The sequence below is a fragment of the Pteropus alecto genome, unplaced genomic scaffold, assembly GCF_000325575.1.
Source record: "Pteropus alecto unplaced genomic scaffold, ASM32557v1 scaffold5, whole genome shotgun sequence".
Taxonomy (NCBI): domain Eukaryota; kingdom Metazoa; phylum Chordata; class Mammalia; order Chiroptera; family Pteropodidae; genus Pteropus; species Pteropus alecto.
This window is the reverse complement of record NW_006441953.1, coordinates 9,964,921-9,982,500: the sequence shown is the minus strand read 5'-3', so window position 1 is coordinate 9,982,500 and position 17,580 is coordinate 9,964,921. Positions and strand designations below refer to the sequence as shown.

Sequence of the window (17,580 nt, the reverse complement as noted above, 5' to 3'; positions counted from 1 at the left end):
AGCGAGTGGTTCTATCATCTAACCACTCAGCTTTTACATCCATTCAGTTACCTATTCTTGCCAGTTTTACCTTCTGAAAAGTTCTTCATTTTATCCTCTTGTCTCCATTTGTCTTACTTACTTGTCTTAGTTGTGGTCGTCATCTCTTCCTCCTCAGTTGTTCATTTGTTCCTTCATTTATTTCTGCAGTCAGAGTGTGAAGAGTAGCACCAGGCATTGGGGTGACAAGGCGCCTGCCTCTAGGGACTGAATGATCGTCTGTTTGGGGTTGAAGGCAGGTGACTAACCATTTCCACCCAGCATCCTCTTGTCCAGCAAACCCGTCCTGTATGTGACTGCTCTGTTGGAAGTGTAACGGGCCCAGCTTCACCTGTCTCACTCGGTCTCAGGGTTTGCTGGAGACCTGGGGCAGGCTGTGTGCTGGGCTTGGAGTGTGCCTCCCTCCTCATCTCTGTTGACCGCCTCTACTCCTTAAAGGCTCAGCCCTGGGCTCCCCTCGTCAGGCAGGGTTCTGTGACTCCTCTGGTCCTGCCCACCCCCAAAAGTAGATGCCTTGCCTCTGTTCACCTGGTGAGCTGAGGCTCCTATCGCTCCCGTGGCCTCCTCCATCTCCAGGTGGTGCCACATTCATTATAGCCCCAATGCCCAGCATGGATCCAGATGGAAACATCAAGTGCAAATAATGTTCTCCTGACAGGGCTGGTGTGAGGATTCAGTGAGATGATCCGTATAGAACACGTGTCAGGCACGTAGTTGGCTTCAATAAGTGGTGTTAGTGCCTGAGATACTATATTAACTAGATTCAAGTGAAGGTGTCAGAAGTTTAGCTTTTCCCCCCGACAGGGTGTGTATATAAGAAATACTGGTGTCACACTTTCTCTACCTGATATTAGGTAAGGTTAGAAAATAAAGCCATTTTGTTTGTTTCTTTCCTTATAACCCGTTGAATTTACCTGCAGTACTTTGGTGTATTTTCAAGTAAATATACTTAAATTGAGGTGAATTAGTATTACATTATCTGCTTTACACTTTAAAGTAGAGAAACAAAACTGCTGTTTATGTGCATCTCACATATTAAAGTATGTGTGTTTAGTAAACACTCTGACATAGGCCTGCAGGGTCCACAGAAACGAATCATACAATGTCCCATCCCCAGCCCCAAGTGTGATGTTGGAGACAGACTCAGTGCTGTGACCTGTATGACAACAGAAGGCCATAAACTTGAATGGTGAAAAATTTTACATCTTCATTTTTACTAGCTTCTAACTGAAATTAACATGTCTTTCAATTATGAGTATAGCCATCAAACCCGAATCATTAGCAGCTCCCGCGATGGTGACATCAATAAATCAGTTATTTTTCATATTGCATTATAATTGTTACACATTTCTAAAAATACTGTGTATGCTCATCATAACTTTGGATTGCAGTAGTTATTTGACTTTCCTCTAGATCTTGTTAAATATTGTAATAAATATATAGTACTGTATCATAATTATTTGGATAATTCTCTTTTAGTGTAATTAAGTTCTTTTGTGTTTCTTTGTGTTCTATTTTATGCATTTAAAAACCTTATTCCGAGAAGGGTCCCTAGGCTTCACCATGCTGTCAGATGGGTATGTGACGCAAAGAGTTCAGGAATCTGCGTTTGAGAGAGAGCATGCCAACATTTGCTTAGGGAAGACCTGCAGGAATGTGGGTATGTAATTAAAAGCTGAGATACCACTCTCACCTAAGACGCCTGCTAACCCCATGCGATTTTGCCTGTTGCCCCAACCCACAGCAGCACACAGCTTAGCACAGTCTCAATAGCTCTTTTGATCATGGTGTAATATACGCTCATCACACAGAAGAAAGGGTTAAACTACATTCTCTACGGCCTTTGAAAAAATAGATGAAACGATTCACATCCCAAAATGTTTAAAATAAAAATAGCTTAGGCACTTAAGGGGGTCAGCCTTCAGCTGTCTAGGAAAATTTTGTAATCCAAAGGGATTTAGCCCCAGTGTTTCTGGTTTACTATTTTTACAGCATTTGTTCCTTCTGCAAATATTTGTCGCGTGGATACTATGCGCAGGCATTGTGTTGGGGGATATTATAGATTCATCATGGTTCTCTTCTGAAGTCTACTTGAGGTGTTTCTTTCTTATCACTTAAAAATCTCAAAGTCACCAAATTTTTATTATAAATCGCAATCCTTCATACAATGAGCAAATTTAATTGTACTTGCTGTGTGCCAGGCACTGTCCTATGCGCGTTGGGCTACATTACTGTGCAAAATAAAAGATAATTCTCCCCTCTGGGAGCTGGCAGTCAAGCATTTGGGTGTTTTGTGCTCCCAAGTTTATACGGCTGTCCTGAATGTGCCATAAAACCTGCTCGCCACTCACAGGCCTGTGTTGTTTGTGAGGTAGTGGTTTCCACACCGTTCTGTGGGTCCTTCTGAATGTCCAGGGCTGGCAGAAGGAAGGGGAAGAGAACATTCCGCTCAGCTCCATTTTAATCAAGGTGCTCCTACTCTTATATATTTGAGATTGCTGGAAAGTTGAGGGTGGGGCGAGGTGGGGGAGTGTTCTATTGTCTACAGGATGTTTGGAAATGTCATTTTTAAATGGGATTGGCATTATCAGCTGCTGGCTGATACAGAATAAATTTTTGTCATTTATGAGCATTTCGGTAGTGAAAGGCACTTGGAATAATAGCAAGCTTATTGTTTTTAAGTACTGTTACTTTATTTTTATTTATTTTTTTAGTAGCTTAATAGAACCATTTATTTTGCATGTGATACTGTGGGTAAGGATTTGGGAAGGGCTCTGCTAGGCAGTTTGTCTGCCTGGCTTTACGTGGTGCAGGGAGGTGTAGATGATTCACTTCCAACGTGGCATCTTTGCTCACGTGACTGATGTCTCAGTGCTCCTGGGCTTTTCTTGCTGTCCACCTGGGGCCTCAGACTCCAGGTTGCTTGGGCCTCTCAAGTGCTATTACTTTAACAGAGAGTTGACCTTTTCCTACTTTGCAAACGTGAAGGTAATGGCTAGCATTTATTGGGAGCTAATATATGCTAGGCTTTATGCTAACACCTTTCACATTCATTGTTTAATTTTATCCTCAAAACAGCCTAAAGGTAGCTGGTAATATCCCATTTTGACAGAAGAGGATGTTGAGGTTCTAAGAGATTGTGTGACTTGTTCAGGCTTGCACATGAAGCTGCAGAGTTTGGAGTTTATTTCAACATTCCAGTTACAGAATATCCCTGTAGGATCTGTCAGCTTGGTAGATAGATTCATGGCTTAAGCTGGGGCAGGATTAGGGCTGACTTTCTCCTAATAGTTGTGACCAGAAGCAGGGAAGAGTTTTTCTCCATCTTTTTAAAGGTTATTCTCTTTCAATTTCTGCTCCCAGGTCCCCTTTCTCCCTCTTAATGGAATGTTTCTCTCTGATCTAGTAAGCAATACTGGGTTCATTCTCATAATTTCTCCTACCCACCTCTCCCTTCCCCAAACATGCACACAAACACCTTACATTCTCTGAAATGCAACTAGGGGTCCAGGTAGTTTATGTGAAGGTTGAGATGCTCATCACATACATTTGCTGAAATGGTTTATTATTGAGTAGAGTTCATAATAACTAGCGTAAGGTAGATTGGAACTGGATCCTGAATAGGTTAAATTTTTTTTTCTTTTTTTGGTAATTCCCATTTTGTACAGTGTTTGCAATGAATGAAATTGATGCCGTGGTTGGTTTTCAGAAGGGAATGAGGATGGTTCTGTATGGGTTGGCAGATAATGCGATATGCCCATGATGACAAAAGTAAGTCACAGGGCTCTGTGATCCCATTTTTTTGTAAAGGAAATTACCATTTAGTATACACAAAGAACCACATGTAAGAGAAACCAAACTGTTAACTGTGGATATTTCTAGACTTGGGATTATGGGTGACTTTATATATTTCTATACTTTTCTTTTACAGGGTTGTATATTAAGCTTATTATTGGAAATAAAAGGTGACTAACGAATACAGTCTGCTGCTGTGTTTTAAAAGGAGGCTGGATTTTTGAGAAGCGGTGAAACAATTAGAACTTGCTTTTCCTTGGTTCTTGAGGTTGGCCCTTTCACGCCAAGGCAAGGTGCCACAGCCCAGCTTGCTCCTTGCTGGAGCCCCAGGGGAGGGCCTGACTTCAGCTCCTGGAAGGGAGTCAGAGGCAGGGTGCGCGGTGTTCCTCTTTTCCATCCCTTTTGCTCTGTAGCAACCTGCCCTCAAAGGGTCATGGTCACAAAACGATTGACCTTTTAGCTGAGCCTAGAGGCACCTCGGCTGGAGCCGAGTGGGAGCCGAGCCCCAGGGTCTGGGGGAACAGTGTATGTACCAGGGAGGTGTCCCAGAAGAAAAAAACATATGCCACATTTTCCTCTAAAAGCAAAAGGATAGAGAGGGGAAGGATTTGAGAGCAAAGCCTACATTTTCCAGTAGCTGCCTCAATTCTGATAAATGGATCCCATTCAGAGTGTTTTAAGTACATAGAGTGAGACTGTAAGGTGTGGTCTGGGGCTAGTTACACATTATACTGGGAAGCAAGGTTCTGATTTGACTCAAAGGACTAGACTGTGGCATAGGTCGTGAGCGTGTCCCCTCCTGTGTTTATGTCCGGCCTGCGTGGTGCTGTCCCCAGCCCCTCATTGAGTTGCCTGGGTTCTGAGACACAGCACAGCCTCCATGGGGACGCCTCTCTTTCATGTGGCTGTGGCTCAGAGCCCTGCACTTGGCTCCGGGAGCTCTCCCTTTTTCCCATTCACTTCCTTTCGGGGAGGAAAGCCTTATCTTTTACCTAAGAAACAAGGGCCTGACCTTAGAGAACTGGCTGAAATCTAGAAAATTCCTTTGCTGTGTTTTCCATTGAGGTGGATTCTGCTTACAGGTAAGCAAAGGAGGGATGTGAATCTGGAGAGAGGGCAGGGCCGAGTGACACTCCTGCGGCCCCACTCACCGAGGACTGGCACCAGGCCAACTGCAGACGAGGGCCCTGGTGCAAGGGGAAGACATTACCTTTCACAGTCATCTTTGCGTGGCACATTTATACCTGTTTGTGATGTAGTGTGTAGATACTTTTCAAGTAACCCATATTTTGTGGTCTCGTTGCTTAGTCCCTTTGTGTTTTTTGTGATTACAGTCCTTTCTCATTCTACATAGCATAGAGAAGAGGGGGCCTGGGAATAATGTCATTCAAAATAAGTCATTCAAACATGAATTCCACTTTGGCCCTTTCTGAACATTTTTTTGATATGATCTAAAATTTTATATATTACTTTTTTTGTAGGGGAAAAAAATCGAGTCAGTTTGGACTCCCTGGGGTCGTTGGTGGCAGGTTTTATTCTAAGAAGGACAGAGTTTGGTAAATATTTGAATCATCCTGTTTGCTCGTAGTAATTTATTTAAAATGTACTCCATACTGAGTTTGTATTTCTCTGTTTTCTTAACCTCCTTAGCACTTCTACTCCCGCAGTGTTGGCATTCCACTTTGCTTAGTCATTTGTGTACTTGTTTATTCTCTCTGTAGCTTCCTTGAAGGAGAAGATCCATGTGTGCTTTATTCTTTTATTGCCCGGGGAATTTGGCAGAAGGTGTTATACACAGCTCGAGCATGAACATGACTCTTAGTTGCACATGACAGACACCCAGTGTAACTTGGCATAATCAAAAAGGAGATTTAATGGCACAAGCATCCCAGTTCACTGGCTTCAGGCCTCGCTGGATCTAGGTCCTAAACTGTATCAATACCATCACTCTCACCCTCTCTCTTCCATTCCTCCCCTTCCCCAGCCCTGTCTTTCTCTGACATGTATTTACGTGTGATGGTATCTACAATTCCAGGCTTATATCCTTAGAAGTCTTACATCCAAAAGCAAGCAATCTTGCCATTCCTGACATTTGGTCCTGATGGTTCTTTGCAGTGTAGCCTGCCCTGTGCATTGTAATGTGCAGCAGCATCCTTGGCCTCCACTCACTAGGTGCCAGTAGCCTCTGTCATCCTCCAGTAGTAACAACCAAAACTGTCTTCAGTCTGGGGGGGAGATAGGGGGAGGGCAGGCGGGAAGTGAGTGGCAGATTTGTCCTTGGTTGAGAATCACTGGTCTAAAGCAATAGCAAGTTTCCTTTTTCCTACCGATTCTATGAAACACCTAGGCCTAGCCGTTCTTGGTCTGGGTTAGGTGTGTGCCCAACCTTGAGCTGATCACATGGTGGGGCAGACTAATGGAATATGCTGGTTGGCTTAGTCCAGGGTCGCCATTCCACTCATGACCTGCGGCTGGGCCTATGGGTCCCACCTATCCATTGGAAAGGGAATGGGGCAAGGTACTATATATTTTTGCAGGAAAGGGGGATGGAGTCCATGTAAGACCAAAACAAAAGAGAACAAAAAACTCCCAAACCAAAGCAGGAAACCCACAGACTGCCATGGGGCTGGGAGGCCTTTTTCAGTTGAGAGTGAAGCCTCGGTGTGGTGGAAAGAGGATGTGTTAGCTGGGTAACTTCGCTAGACTCACCACCATCAGATTAGATCATGCCTATGAAAATATTATTCTCTTGTAAAATTTTCATTACTGTGTAACATAAACAGAATTATACGTAAGCTACATATACTCAGGGACTTCACGGTTTCAATAATCTTGTATAGGCAGTGCCCAGATTAAGAAACAGAACAGTCCAGAACCCCCACAGACCTTCTCCCAGTCAGTCATCCTCCAGGAATAATCACTAGCCTGCCTCCTATTGTCATCGTTTAGTTTTGTCTGTCTTTGAAATTTTGCAAAAATAAAATTATGTCATATGATTCTTATACCTGTTTTTATTCATCATGATGTTTGAGTTTTTATCCATGTTTTTGCATATAAGATAGCTTGTTTATTCTCATTCTTCATGTTTTTGGTTATGTGAATATGCCACATATTTTTCAGTTCTGTTGATGGACAGTGGGTTGTTTCTAGTTTTTGACTGTTGGAAATGCTATGATTGTCCTGTACACAGCTGTTGGTGAGCCAAGACACGTCTCTGCTGCGATGCCTTGGGCTGGAATTGCTGGTTCCTCCACTAGGGTTTTAACTGCTCTGAGATTCTCAAGGACTTCTCTTTTTGAGGCATAAATGAGAACAGGTGAAAAAGACTTGTGTATGTGTCACCTAGAAGGTTCGTAGTCTCCGCTATGTGTTTTGTGTAAGATTATTGATTTGGATATGAAAATACAACACATGGGCAACTCATTACCTTGAAAATAAATTTTCATAAGTTTAATATATTTGGTCCTGGATGATATTAGGTAGAAGCAAAATAGTTTTGGTGCCCCAAACTAGCTGATTTTACTGTTTTGTTTATATACTATGTAATCAAATATTCCTTTATTGATGATCTCTCCCTTAGTGACAGAATCTAAAAGGACATCATTTATAAAAACTGATTGTGGCATGTGTCCTGGAGAAGGAACCAGTGCTTTGTTTAATGGTTTCTCCTAGCACATTTACATGTTTTTAGTTGCCTGCCTTGTAGAAAAGGGACCCAGTGTCCCTTTTCAAAGGTTTCGTAACATGCATAACTAATATTGGGTGATTGCTATGATTAATTGCTAATTCATTATATTTGTGTTTCTTAATCTTTGAGAGAGGATTTTAAAGTAAACTTTGATCAAAATTGTAGAATAACATTTCTTAAAAGGCATTTGCTCTTATGCATTTAATTAGCTGAGACTTCTGAAATGCAGTGAATTTATTTGCAAATCAAATTTTGTCCTTAAATGGCATAAACAATTCATCACATATTTGTGTGGCGAGCCTGTATTTTTGTCTTCACTAGTTTGTTCATCTCAGCTGCAAGCCTGGTCTGTGCAGTCGCCCAGGGTCAGTGCCGTTAGAGCACACAGCTCGCCTAGGCCACAAATAATCACATCGTTTTAGGGTGTGGTGATGTGGGGACAGGGTAAGGAGGCGGAATTCCTTACCTTGGACATGACAAAGGACAGACGATCAATCTGGGATTCTACTCATTAGAACCAGGAGGCATCTGAAAGTTGCAGGTGCCAGGGCCCTGCCTCCAAATCAGCTGCTCCATCTACACCAGGATGGGGCCAGACATTGTTGTTTTTTTTTTTTTAAATACTGGCAATTCTAATGTGCAGCCACATTTGAGTTGCTAATCAATACACTAAATGAAGAGTGTTGGACTTGAGGACTTACGTTCCTAGGTTGAACATTCCATGATTTATTCTATGATTTCTGTCAATATATATGCTAACCAACTAAAACGTTTTGACTTTTAAAAATTGCTTTAGAAAACTTACAAAATACCTTCATTATCTTACAGTGGTATCTTCTCCCACTTCTTTCTTGTTCCTTTCTTACGTTTTGTCACCCTCTTTTTGTTAGCTCTTTTAGCTATTAAATCACTTCTTACATTAGATTTTAGTCTCATTGTTTTACATTGGTAGAAACATGTTGGTTTAATCAGAAGGTTGTAGTAACCTTTCAAACAGTTATTTTGGAGTATGACCCTGGCTTTGGCGTTTGCATAGACTCTTTCCATGCAGTTCGAAAGCTAAGAGTTTATCCAGTTTGCCATTTCAGAACTAGGGAAGCTGAATACCACTACTGTTTGATATATGATAAAAGATAATGATGAATTGAGGGTGTGTGGCCCTGTGTTAGGACCTAGCAGCTATTAACATTTTTTATGTGCCAGACGCTTCCTCAGCCAGCTAATGAGCACATCTGATCTCTCTTTTGGGAAGGTGTAACATATTAATCTGACCTTTTGGCTAAGCGCAAAGCAGGAGTTGAGACATGAGTTCACTGTGAGGAGCCATAGCAGGCAGACAGGACAGACCTCTCTACTCAGGATTGGCCATCTCTCGTACGCATTCGGTGCCTTGCTCATGTTGTATTCTAGCATCTCTCACATTATACTGGAAATCACATATTTAGATGTGTCTCTTTTACTTCCTACACTGTGAGCCTCATAAGATGAGAAGGAATCACGTCTTATTGAATGAGATTTACACCGTTATGTTAAATCTCATCCCCTCCAGCTGACTGAAATGTCAGATAATAGTCATACTCATTTACATGTCTTGTCTAGATAGTGTCAGACATGTGTTTTATTTTCTTTAAATAATTTAAGTAGGGAGACTAATAAGATATTTTCTTAAGTGTTTTATATGAAATCCAAGGCAAGTAAGAAAAAGTGAGGAAATACTTGCTTTAATTTATTTTTCATCCCCTATTTACCTTGTTTATGGCCAAGAAATACAAGTAACCACTCATGACCAACAAAAACAAAATGCACATCTGTTCCTTCTGGAAAATAATTGTGCTGAATAATTATTTTCTCTTTGAAATGCTTGTTTTAACCCCTTGCAGCTAGAAAACATTTCATCCAAGTTAACAAAGCACAGTTTGACGTGCCATATTTTAATGTTCAATACCAGGAAAAAAAAATGCTAGAATTTTAAATACAAATACAGGCTTCTTTAGAGTCATTTAATATTTATTTGTTACTAGTTGGCAGAAAAAAATGTCAAATGACTTTTCATTCTAAATATTGTTTCAAGAACTCTTTCCTAAATTCTTATGAATAAAATTACACTTGCAGTATGTTTATAATCCTTCAAAATCCCTAAATCCTCAAAAAGAAAATTAATCCGAATGTTTAAATAAGGATTTTATTTTCAGAAATGAACAACTTTTGATTATCTTAGAGTATTATTTTCTGGCTACTTAATAAAAACAATATTCACTTCAGCCTGCTGAGGAAACATCATACTGTGCATTTGTTACTACGTGAATTTGAAAAAATCTTGTTTTGATTGTGAAATTAGTGCAGATTTACTTTAAAATCAAGCTTTAGTAGAAACTCAAATAGGTTGGCAGAAGAGCAGTTTAGTAAATATTTATGTCTAAACAGGGCTGTTTCTTGTTATTGGTGAATCATTTTAATTAACATTTTTGTTGTGATTTCCATTGTAAAAGGAAATAAAACTAAACCTCAAACCTTTATAGAATTTAGTAAAATGCTTTTCAGAAGAAAAGCATTCGTTTTTACTTCAACTAATTTTGATTTATTTTGCTTATCTGCAATCAGAAATTTCAGTTTTTACTTCAACTAATTTTGATTTACTTTTTCTGCTTATCTGCAATCAGAAATGACGTAGTTATTATTGCTGTGACTAAACTAAAAAAAGATTTATGTTAAATGTCCTCAGATCTTATCAGTGGGAATAAGTTTTTGCCCTAAAAGGGTCTGCATATTCATAAATATTGTAACTTGAAAAACATGTTCTCATAGACTAAAGTTTCACCTTGAGACATTTTTCAATTTAGTTTGCTTCTTTTGGGGGATCAATATTGGCACCCCCCCCTTTATTTTTTATGTATCTCTCTAAGCTGCCAACTCCAGCAGACCCGTGTCCGCCTATTCTCAGTTGCTCTTCTTCCTTTCTGGAAGAGGGAGCGCTTGCTTGCCCGGGCACCTCTGACAGCATCCTTACCTGCCTTCCTTCTTCCTTCTTTGCCTGCGATTCCTGTTTCTTTACACCTGAAATAGTGGTGTATCCTAAGGTCCTATCTTTTTCCCCTTCTTTTACTTTCCTTTTTTCTGTTCCCAAGGCATCAGTCACCTCCTGTGTTATGAGCTGTTAACATCCCAATCTAAGTCTTCTGTCTTGGACTCCAGACCCATTTGTCCAGCTGACCACTACTTTCAAGTCCTCCTGGTCTGACCCAACATGTACAAAAGCAGAATTCATTGTAATATCTCCTTCTCTATTCCCGACTTGGGCCAATAGCACAGTCATCTACCAAGAAATCTAAGCCAGAGCTCTGCAAGTAACATACAGTTTTCAATACCCTCACTTCCCCCTTCCAGGTAATCACCAGTCCTTTGGATTCTGTCTTCCAGAATCTTTCTTTCATTCTTTCTCTCGATCTTCAGTGCTTCGTTCTTAGTTCAGGCCCCCAGCAGACCTTCTGTCAATTACTCAATACTTCATTCCCTTCCCAGGCAAGGCTGCCTCGCATTCATCTCACCACTGAATTCCTACCTCCTGGCATCTAGTTATACAAGGAAAAAAATGTTTGGAAATAAATGAAGGGACCCAATTCTCTTAAGTAGCAACAGTGCAGGTGAGTCCAGGACAGAATTATAAAGAATGGAGAATTAAGGGTTTCCTCACAAGTGGACATTATGCCCTCATTTTTTTTTTTTCGGAAAACAGTGTCCCAGGTCTGTCTGGTAAAGGGAACTAAACTATCAGTAAAAATTTACACCTTTAAACACCATGGAGCCCACTTTTTACTTAAATAGTCCTTTATAGTTGAACCATTTATAGTAACGTTTAAACAACATTTGATTTTTAACTGTTTACAATTTATTGTTTAAACAATGGCAGTATGCCTTCAAATATTCTCAACTTGTTATAGTCTTCTGGTTAGGTCCCCAGTGATTTTTCTTTAACCTCAATTATCTCCTTTATACCCATTTTACACATAACTTACCAGAGCAAGGAGAGAGAGGTGCTGATCTTTGACTAAAGCATATCATTTTAAGATTCTTATGAAAGTGTAGGAGAGATCGGTGGTTGGAAAAACTACCATCGCTCAACCCTGACAAAAGTACAGTGTGCTCTTTAGCCTCTTCTGACCCTGTGAAGCAAGGGAATAATAAAGTTCTCTACTTTGTGTCTTACTGTGTCTGTGCCATTTATTACTGAGCCACCGTAAATTCATGTGACTTCACACACTTTCTCTCCCCTTTGATATGTAATGAAAGACACCATTACTCACTTCAGATACAGTGGATGACCCAGCATACAGAAATGTCAGTTACTTAGCAAGCCTCAAAAGACTGTGTAAGCTTTGAATTTTCTGTTCAGAATGAGGGTAATGGGAAGATTCACGTGACTCCTGATAAAATAATTTCATGCGTTTGCTTAGAAAAGTGACAAAATTCTTTATTTGTATAAAATGGTAATTTTTCTTTGAAAAACATCATTATTCTCTATCTTCCAGAAACAACTTTTACCAGAAAAATCAGAGCATGTTTTTCAAAGAGAAACGACTTTTTTTTTTTTTTTTTTTTGGCCAAGGTCCTATAGTGACTCGTTGGGAAAGTTGTAAATAAAACCTAGACTTCCTGCCTCTTTCTTCTCTTTGTCCTGTCTTCTTTCATATTGAAGAACAATTTTGAGGCCTCCATATGACGTGTAATTATTTGGCAGTAGAGGAGTGTTATCACACAAGCAAATATTGTAGCTAGATGCTGGATGTGTGTTGACATTTCAGCTTATTTAGTATCATTTAGGTCTTATGTTTCAGCAGTCAGTTTTTAAAATATAAAATATCCCTAAAGATATTTTGACTTTTTATTTCAAAAAATACCTTTATGGCAGAGAGATTGTCTTTAAGATGTGCTTGACGTGAAATCACAGAGAGTAAAATCTCTTGAGTCATTGAATCTTTGGGGATTATGTCATGAACGTAGAATATAAGCAGACTTTTAAATTCTATTAAAACCACCTCCCTTTACTGTATATATTGATCTTTAACCTGAGTTAAAAAGGGTCCCCCCCCGCCCCACACACACTATAATGTTAGAAAGTCATTGAGTAGATGATTATTGGGTCTTAAATTGAATTTTCTTACATAGAAAAAAGGACAAAAATTGGTTTGGGTGTTAGGTCATAAGTGACTAGGTCCTTGCTTATGAAGATTGGATCCATTCCTGTCTTGTTTTAGTGCTGTGGTGGGACATCATCCAGATGATCACACAGATGCCATTCACTGTGTTGCAGTCATCTTTCTGTCTCCTTGCTGCTTTGAAGATCTTGTCAGAAACTCATGATGAGAGCATTTGGGATGACGATAGCACACAAGAGCATTTTGTTCATTCTCTTGATCATGACTTTACACTGAACCCAAAGGTTTTAGAGTCTCTGTGGGGAGAAGCCCCAGTGTGCTGCTGTGATAATGATACTGTCATGGTTGCTTACTCCTTGATTAAAACCTCCTAGCTCTGCAGTCGATACTGTTCAACTGTTAGGAAATACAGGGCTCAGTAATAAATTTTCAGTTATCATTGAAGAAAATAATGTGATCCAAAGAAATGTTTTATAAGATTATTTCAGTCTTCACTTGTCATACTCATCCCAGCCATTTATTGTGGAAGACTTTCCACGGTACACTGCTGTGAAATCTAGAATATCTGCCTAGTGTTTTGGTGAATCACATTGGAGACAAACCTCTTGGGGAGGTGACGGCTTCTCCAGAGAGGACCTTTGGCCTTGGAGCCTGGGTTTGAGTCGGAAGCTTACCACATTGGGCTGTGGGTCCGTGGGCCAGTTGGCTTAACCTTGTGGGGTGTTGTGGGCATGTGAATCCTCCAGCATAGCCCTTGTTCCCCTTCTCTCTGTGAACGTCGTGCATTTCCCTCTCATGGGCGGCATTCATGGCCCCGGATTCCTTGGAGTGTCTTCCTTCAGGTACCATGCGATGGACCGCACAGCCGAGCGGATGAGCGCGCAGCATCGGGCCATTGGGTCTTCACGCCTTGTGTGCGGGCGTGGGAGCAGCTACTGCGCATCCCAAGTAACGCACCTTCCTCTCTCCACAGGTGCCTGAGATCATCAGCTCCATCCGTCAGGCCGGGAAAATTGCCCGCCAGGAGGAGCTCCACTGCCCGTCGGAGTTCGACGACACATTCGCCAAGAAGTTCGAGGTGCTCTTCTGCGGCCGGGTGACGGTGGCGCACAAGAAGGCCCCGCCAGCCCTGATCGACGAGTGCATCGAGAAGTTCAATCACTTCAGTTGCAGCCGCAAAGCTGAATTCGATATGGTCTCCCAGAATTCTGAGACCCCCAGCCCCGCGGCGGGGTTTTCCTTCCCCGACAAGTTCCGATCTGTGCTCCAGCCGGCAGGGAACTGGGAGCAGGGCCGCAGGCCAATGCGCAAATCCTCCTCGCAGCCCGGGCTGCGCTCTTTGGCCTATAAGAAGGAATTTCAAGATGGAGGCCTTCGAAGTAGTAGTTTCTTCAGCTCTTTTGATGAAAACGACATTGAGAACCACCTCATTAGTGGACACAATATTGTGCAGCCAACAGATATTGAGGAAAATCGAACTATGCTCTTCACGGTAAACTATCATCAAGCCTCATGCTCGACCCCAGTCTGAGATACGCGTTCAAAAGAAAATCTGCTTTATTGAGTGAAGATGTCTTAGTACATTGCTTTTGGATTTATACGTGAATCCATCTATTTTTATACTGAATAATTCTTTTCTCATGATAAAATCTTACTTTAGTTATAAGCCTTTAAAATCAGCAAGGGAGAACATAAAGAGAATCCATTTTATAGCCTTGTATAATATTGATCGCCTTCTCCTACGATTGTAAAGCTACCTTTTCAATATGGAAGGAACACAGTTAATATGTGTAAAAGAGACCCCAAAAGGGATTTTTTTTTTAAAGTAATATATTTCAACAAAAATTTTTGGAAAATACTCCCTCTTTACCATTTTTATTGATTTATAAAACATTTACCCTTTGTTAATCAGGATAATTGGATTTGGGGATAATATGATATTTGAAATTTATATCCAAAGGGAACTATCAGTTCAACCAACTGCTTAGGTTGATGCTACTGGATGTATGCAGGTTTAAGATCGACATAGTCAGCGTGAAAAGGGCTGATTTCTTTCTCTTTTCATCATCAACCTAGTATTCTAAAACACTGCTACATTGGTACTCTGACTTGTGCTTTAATCCTTGGCCTGTATTTGTAAAAATCTGTCTTGGTGACATTGGGAAAGCTACTCAGTGCATCTATTTTCGAGTATTTATTGTGTGGCTGCTGTGTACAGCGTCTCTTGCAGCATCTTAGAAATATAATAGTGAATAAGACATGTGGTCTCTGCCTACATGGAATTTAGATTCCATGTAAGAGAGACCACAACTGATTGTACAAATAATTGCTTTATTGCAATTGTGATAAAGGCTGCAAAGTAGAAGCAGCGAGTGCTGTGAGAGCACCTTTGCGGAAGTGATTTTCACTGAGCAGAGGTTTCAGTGTGACCAACTAGAAGAGTTTCGGGATATAGGGAGCAGCAGGTGAGAAGGCGCTGGGGGAGGGATGGAGCACAGACGGCAGGGGGCAGGTCTGTTGTGCTGACCCAGGTCAGTAAGACTAAATGTTAATTTTTGCTAACCTAACTTTAAAAAGCCAGGTTAGTAGTATGAGAATGCCTAACACACAGTATATACTCCACAAATGGTAGGTAATTTTTAACAAACATTTTATTAAAAAGCCTTTTCAGTAAAAAATAATCATTAGAAAGTGTTTTGAAAGTTTTAAAAGAGAAACTTCTGCTTCGTGGAAGATTTGCTTATGTAGAAAACTCGTTACCTTACAGAGAGGAGATATGGGATCTGGGACTTTGTTGCTAACTTTTGGATATTTGGTCCTCTCACCTCAAAGGAGACTACTGTCTTATGTAGGGGAATGCACTAAGTTGTCTTGGTTCCCTGAAATCCATAGGATAAATTATAACCTTTGAAGTGATTTTCTACAGTGAGATAGTTGGAATTTTATAGGAGCTTGCCTCTTTTATTCTTTATTTTCATAGGTCATGAAATGAAAAAGTTTGTGTGATAAATTTGAATTTAACTTTTATGAAAAACTGGTTTCTCTGTTTGTTTGTCTTTTAAGATTGGTCAATCTGAAGTTTACCTCATCAGTCCTGACACCAAAAAAATAGCATTGGAGAAAAATTTCAAGGAGATATCCTTTTGCTCTCAGGTAAGTGGAGATGGATTATTTGCTCAATTGCAGTTGACTTTTTAATGAATTCTTTTAATTCTTTCATTCAACAGAAGTGCTAAAGGTCACAAGATGTATGCTAAGTCCTTGATTTGTGTTCTTGCATTTCTTTCTGCTTTGCTTTAGTATATTAAGGCAACATATACATATAATGTTGGAATTAAGAATTTTGTTCTTAGCAACAATAACCTACTGGAGAAAATAGATATACTTCTCTCTCTTTTTTTTTTTTTCCAATTATTGGTGGTAATGTTCCCCAGTCATGATTTCTAGGTATATATGTGTATGTCTGTGTGCATGTTTTATATATACGTTCATACATACACGCACCACATATTTTGAATAGTTATTTCTCCTGTACAAAAATTTATAACTTGGTTTGGGTACTAATCATCATTTTTTCTTCTTCCTTAATATACAATAGATAGAGGATGTTTTACGCAGAATATTCTCTTACTTGAGTTCTTTCTTGATAATCTACTGGGTGTGTTTCATAGAAAGATTTTGGAGAATCTGTCAGTTATAATGCAACTGTGCCAGTGTTACTCAGGATCTTCCTAACAAATATGAGATCACAAAGTTATTGTTATTTTTTTAAACTCTTCTCATTTCCTCACTTCCATTTTCTCATAATTCATAAGATGATGAAAATCTCATTGTTTTATAATATGATCTACTTTAGGATTCAAAAGGGAATTTTTTTTTCAAAATGTGAAAATAATGATTCTTAATAGATTGACTAGGGAACCATTTACAAAGGAAAAGTTTTTCCAAATCATATTCCCCTGAGAAGTAAGTAACCCCTAGCGTATACTTAATATGCTATTGGAGAACATCAGTTGACATGCCAGATTATGTCAGTGATTGCCCATTTATTGGAAACTGTTCAATATGAAAGTGAGATTATCCACAGAATTTTTATCATGAATGGCTGTTATTTCTATTAGAATGTTAATGTTAAATGTTTGCTTTTTCACGTGATAGTTTTATGATCACCCGAACTTCAAGCTATCAGCACTCATATCTTTGCATGCTGATACTCTCAGGAGATACTGACACATTAATATTTATAGACAATGTCTTATCTGTATTAAAGTGCCTCTTTGCTGATACTTTCAAAACAAGTTTAGATATTAACATTGATTAAAAAGAGCTCTTAGGAAACTATGTTGGAGCCCTGGCCTTAATAGCTTATGTTTCTAAGCTTCTCTATATGAGTATAATTTTTGATTCAGTCTTCATACCAGTTTACTTCAATATTTACCTGTTTGTTACTTTAGAAGTTCACATATGTTTTAAATCTTTACTTATAACCTTTGTGTCTCTGTGCGTGTGTTTGCCATGTGTACATGCATTGAGTGTGTGTATTTGTGTACAATTGTGTTTCTTCATTAAATCTCTGGTCTGCTTTTGATTTTCTAAGTAGTTTGTTTTTTAATACCTAAGAAAAGTTCTCATTTTTTCTGTGTTAGCTTTTTTTCCACTTCCTTTTAGTACTAACATGAGCATTAAAAACTTTGGTCTTCAGATCTTTTCTTAATATGGGGATAATCAGAGTAACATTTTAGAAGAACAGTGTTAATCATCTTTTGGAAGGTATTTTTAGATATTAAAATATCCAGAAAAAATAGTAAGTTTGTAGTGCTCTTCCAAAGGGTGCTGTGTAACTCTTCAGTTGCCTCTCTGGGAATGGTGCCTCTTTTGGATACAATTCAACTGTCCTTACCTCTT

At 39.7% G+C, this 17,580-nt stretch overlaps 1 protein-coding gene across 4 annotated transcripts in view; it reads left to right on the top strand.

Moving 5' to 3' along the window:
- Window positions 1-17,580, top strand: part of TBC1D1 (TBC1 domain family member 1) — a 203,471-nt gene that overhangs the window by 83,094 nt on the left and 102,797 nt on the right. For all 4 annotated transcript variants that reach the window (XM_006918936.3, XM_025051767.1, XM_006918937.3 and 1 more), the window contains 2 exons: window positions 13,649-14,167; window positions 15,739-15,828. In XM_006918936.3, coding sequence (XP_006918998.1) covers window positions 13,649-14,167; window positions 15,739-15,828 — 609 coding nt within the window. The remainder of the gene's footprint in view (window positions 1-13,648; window positions 14,168-15,738; window positions 15,829-17,580) is intronic.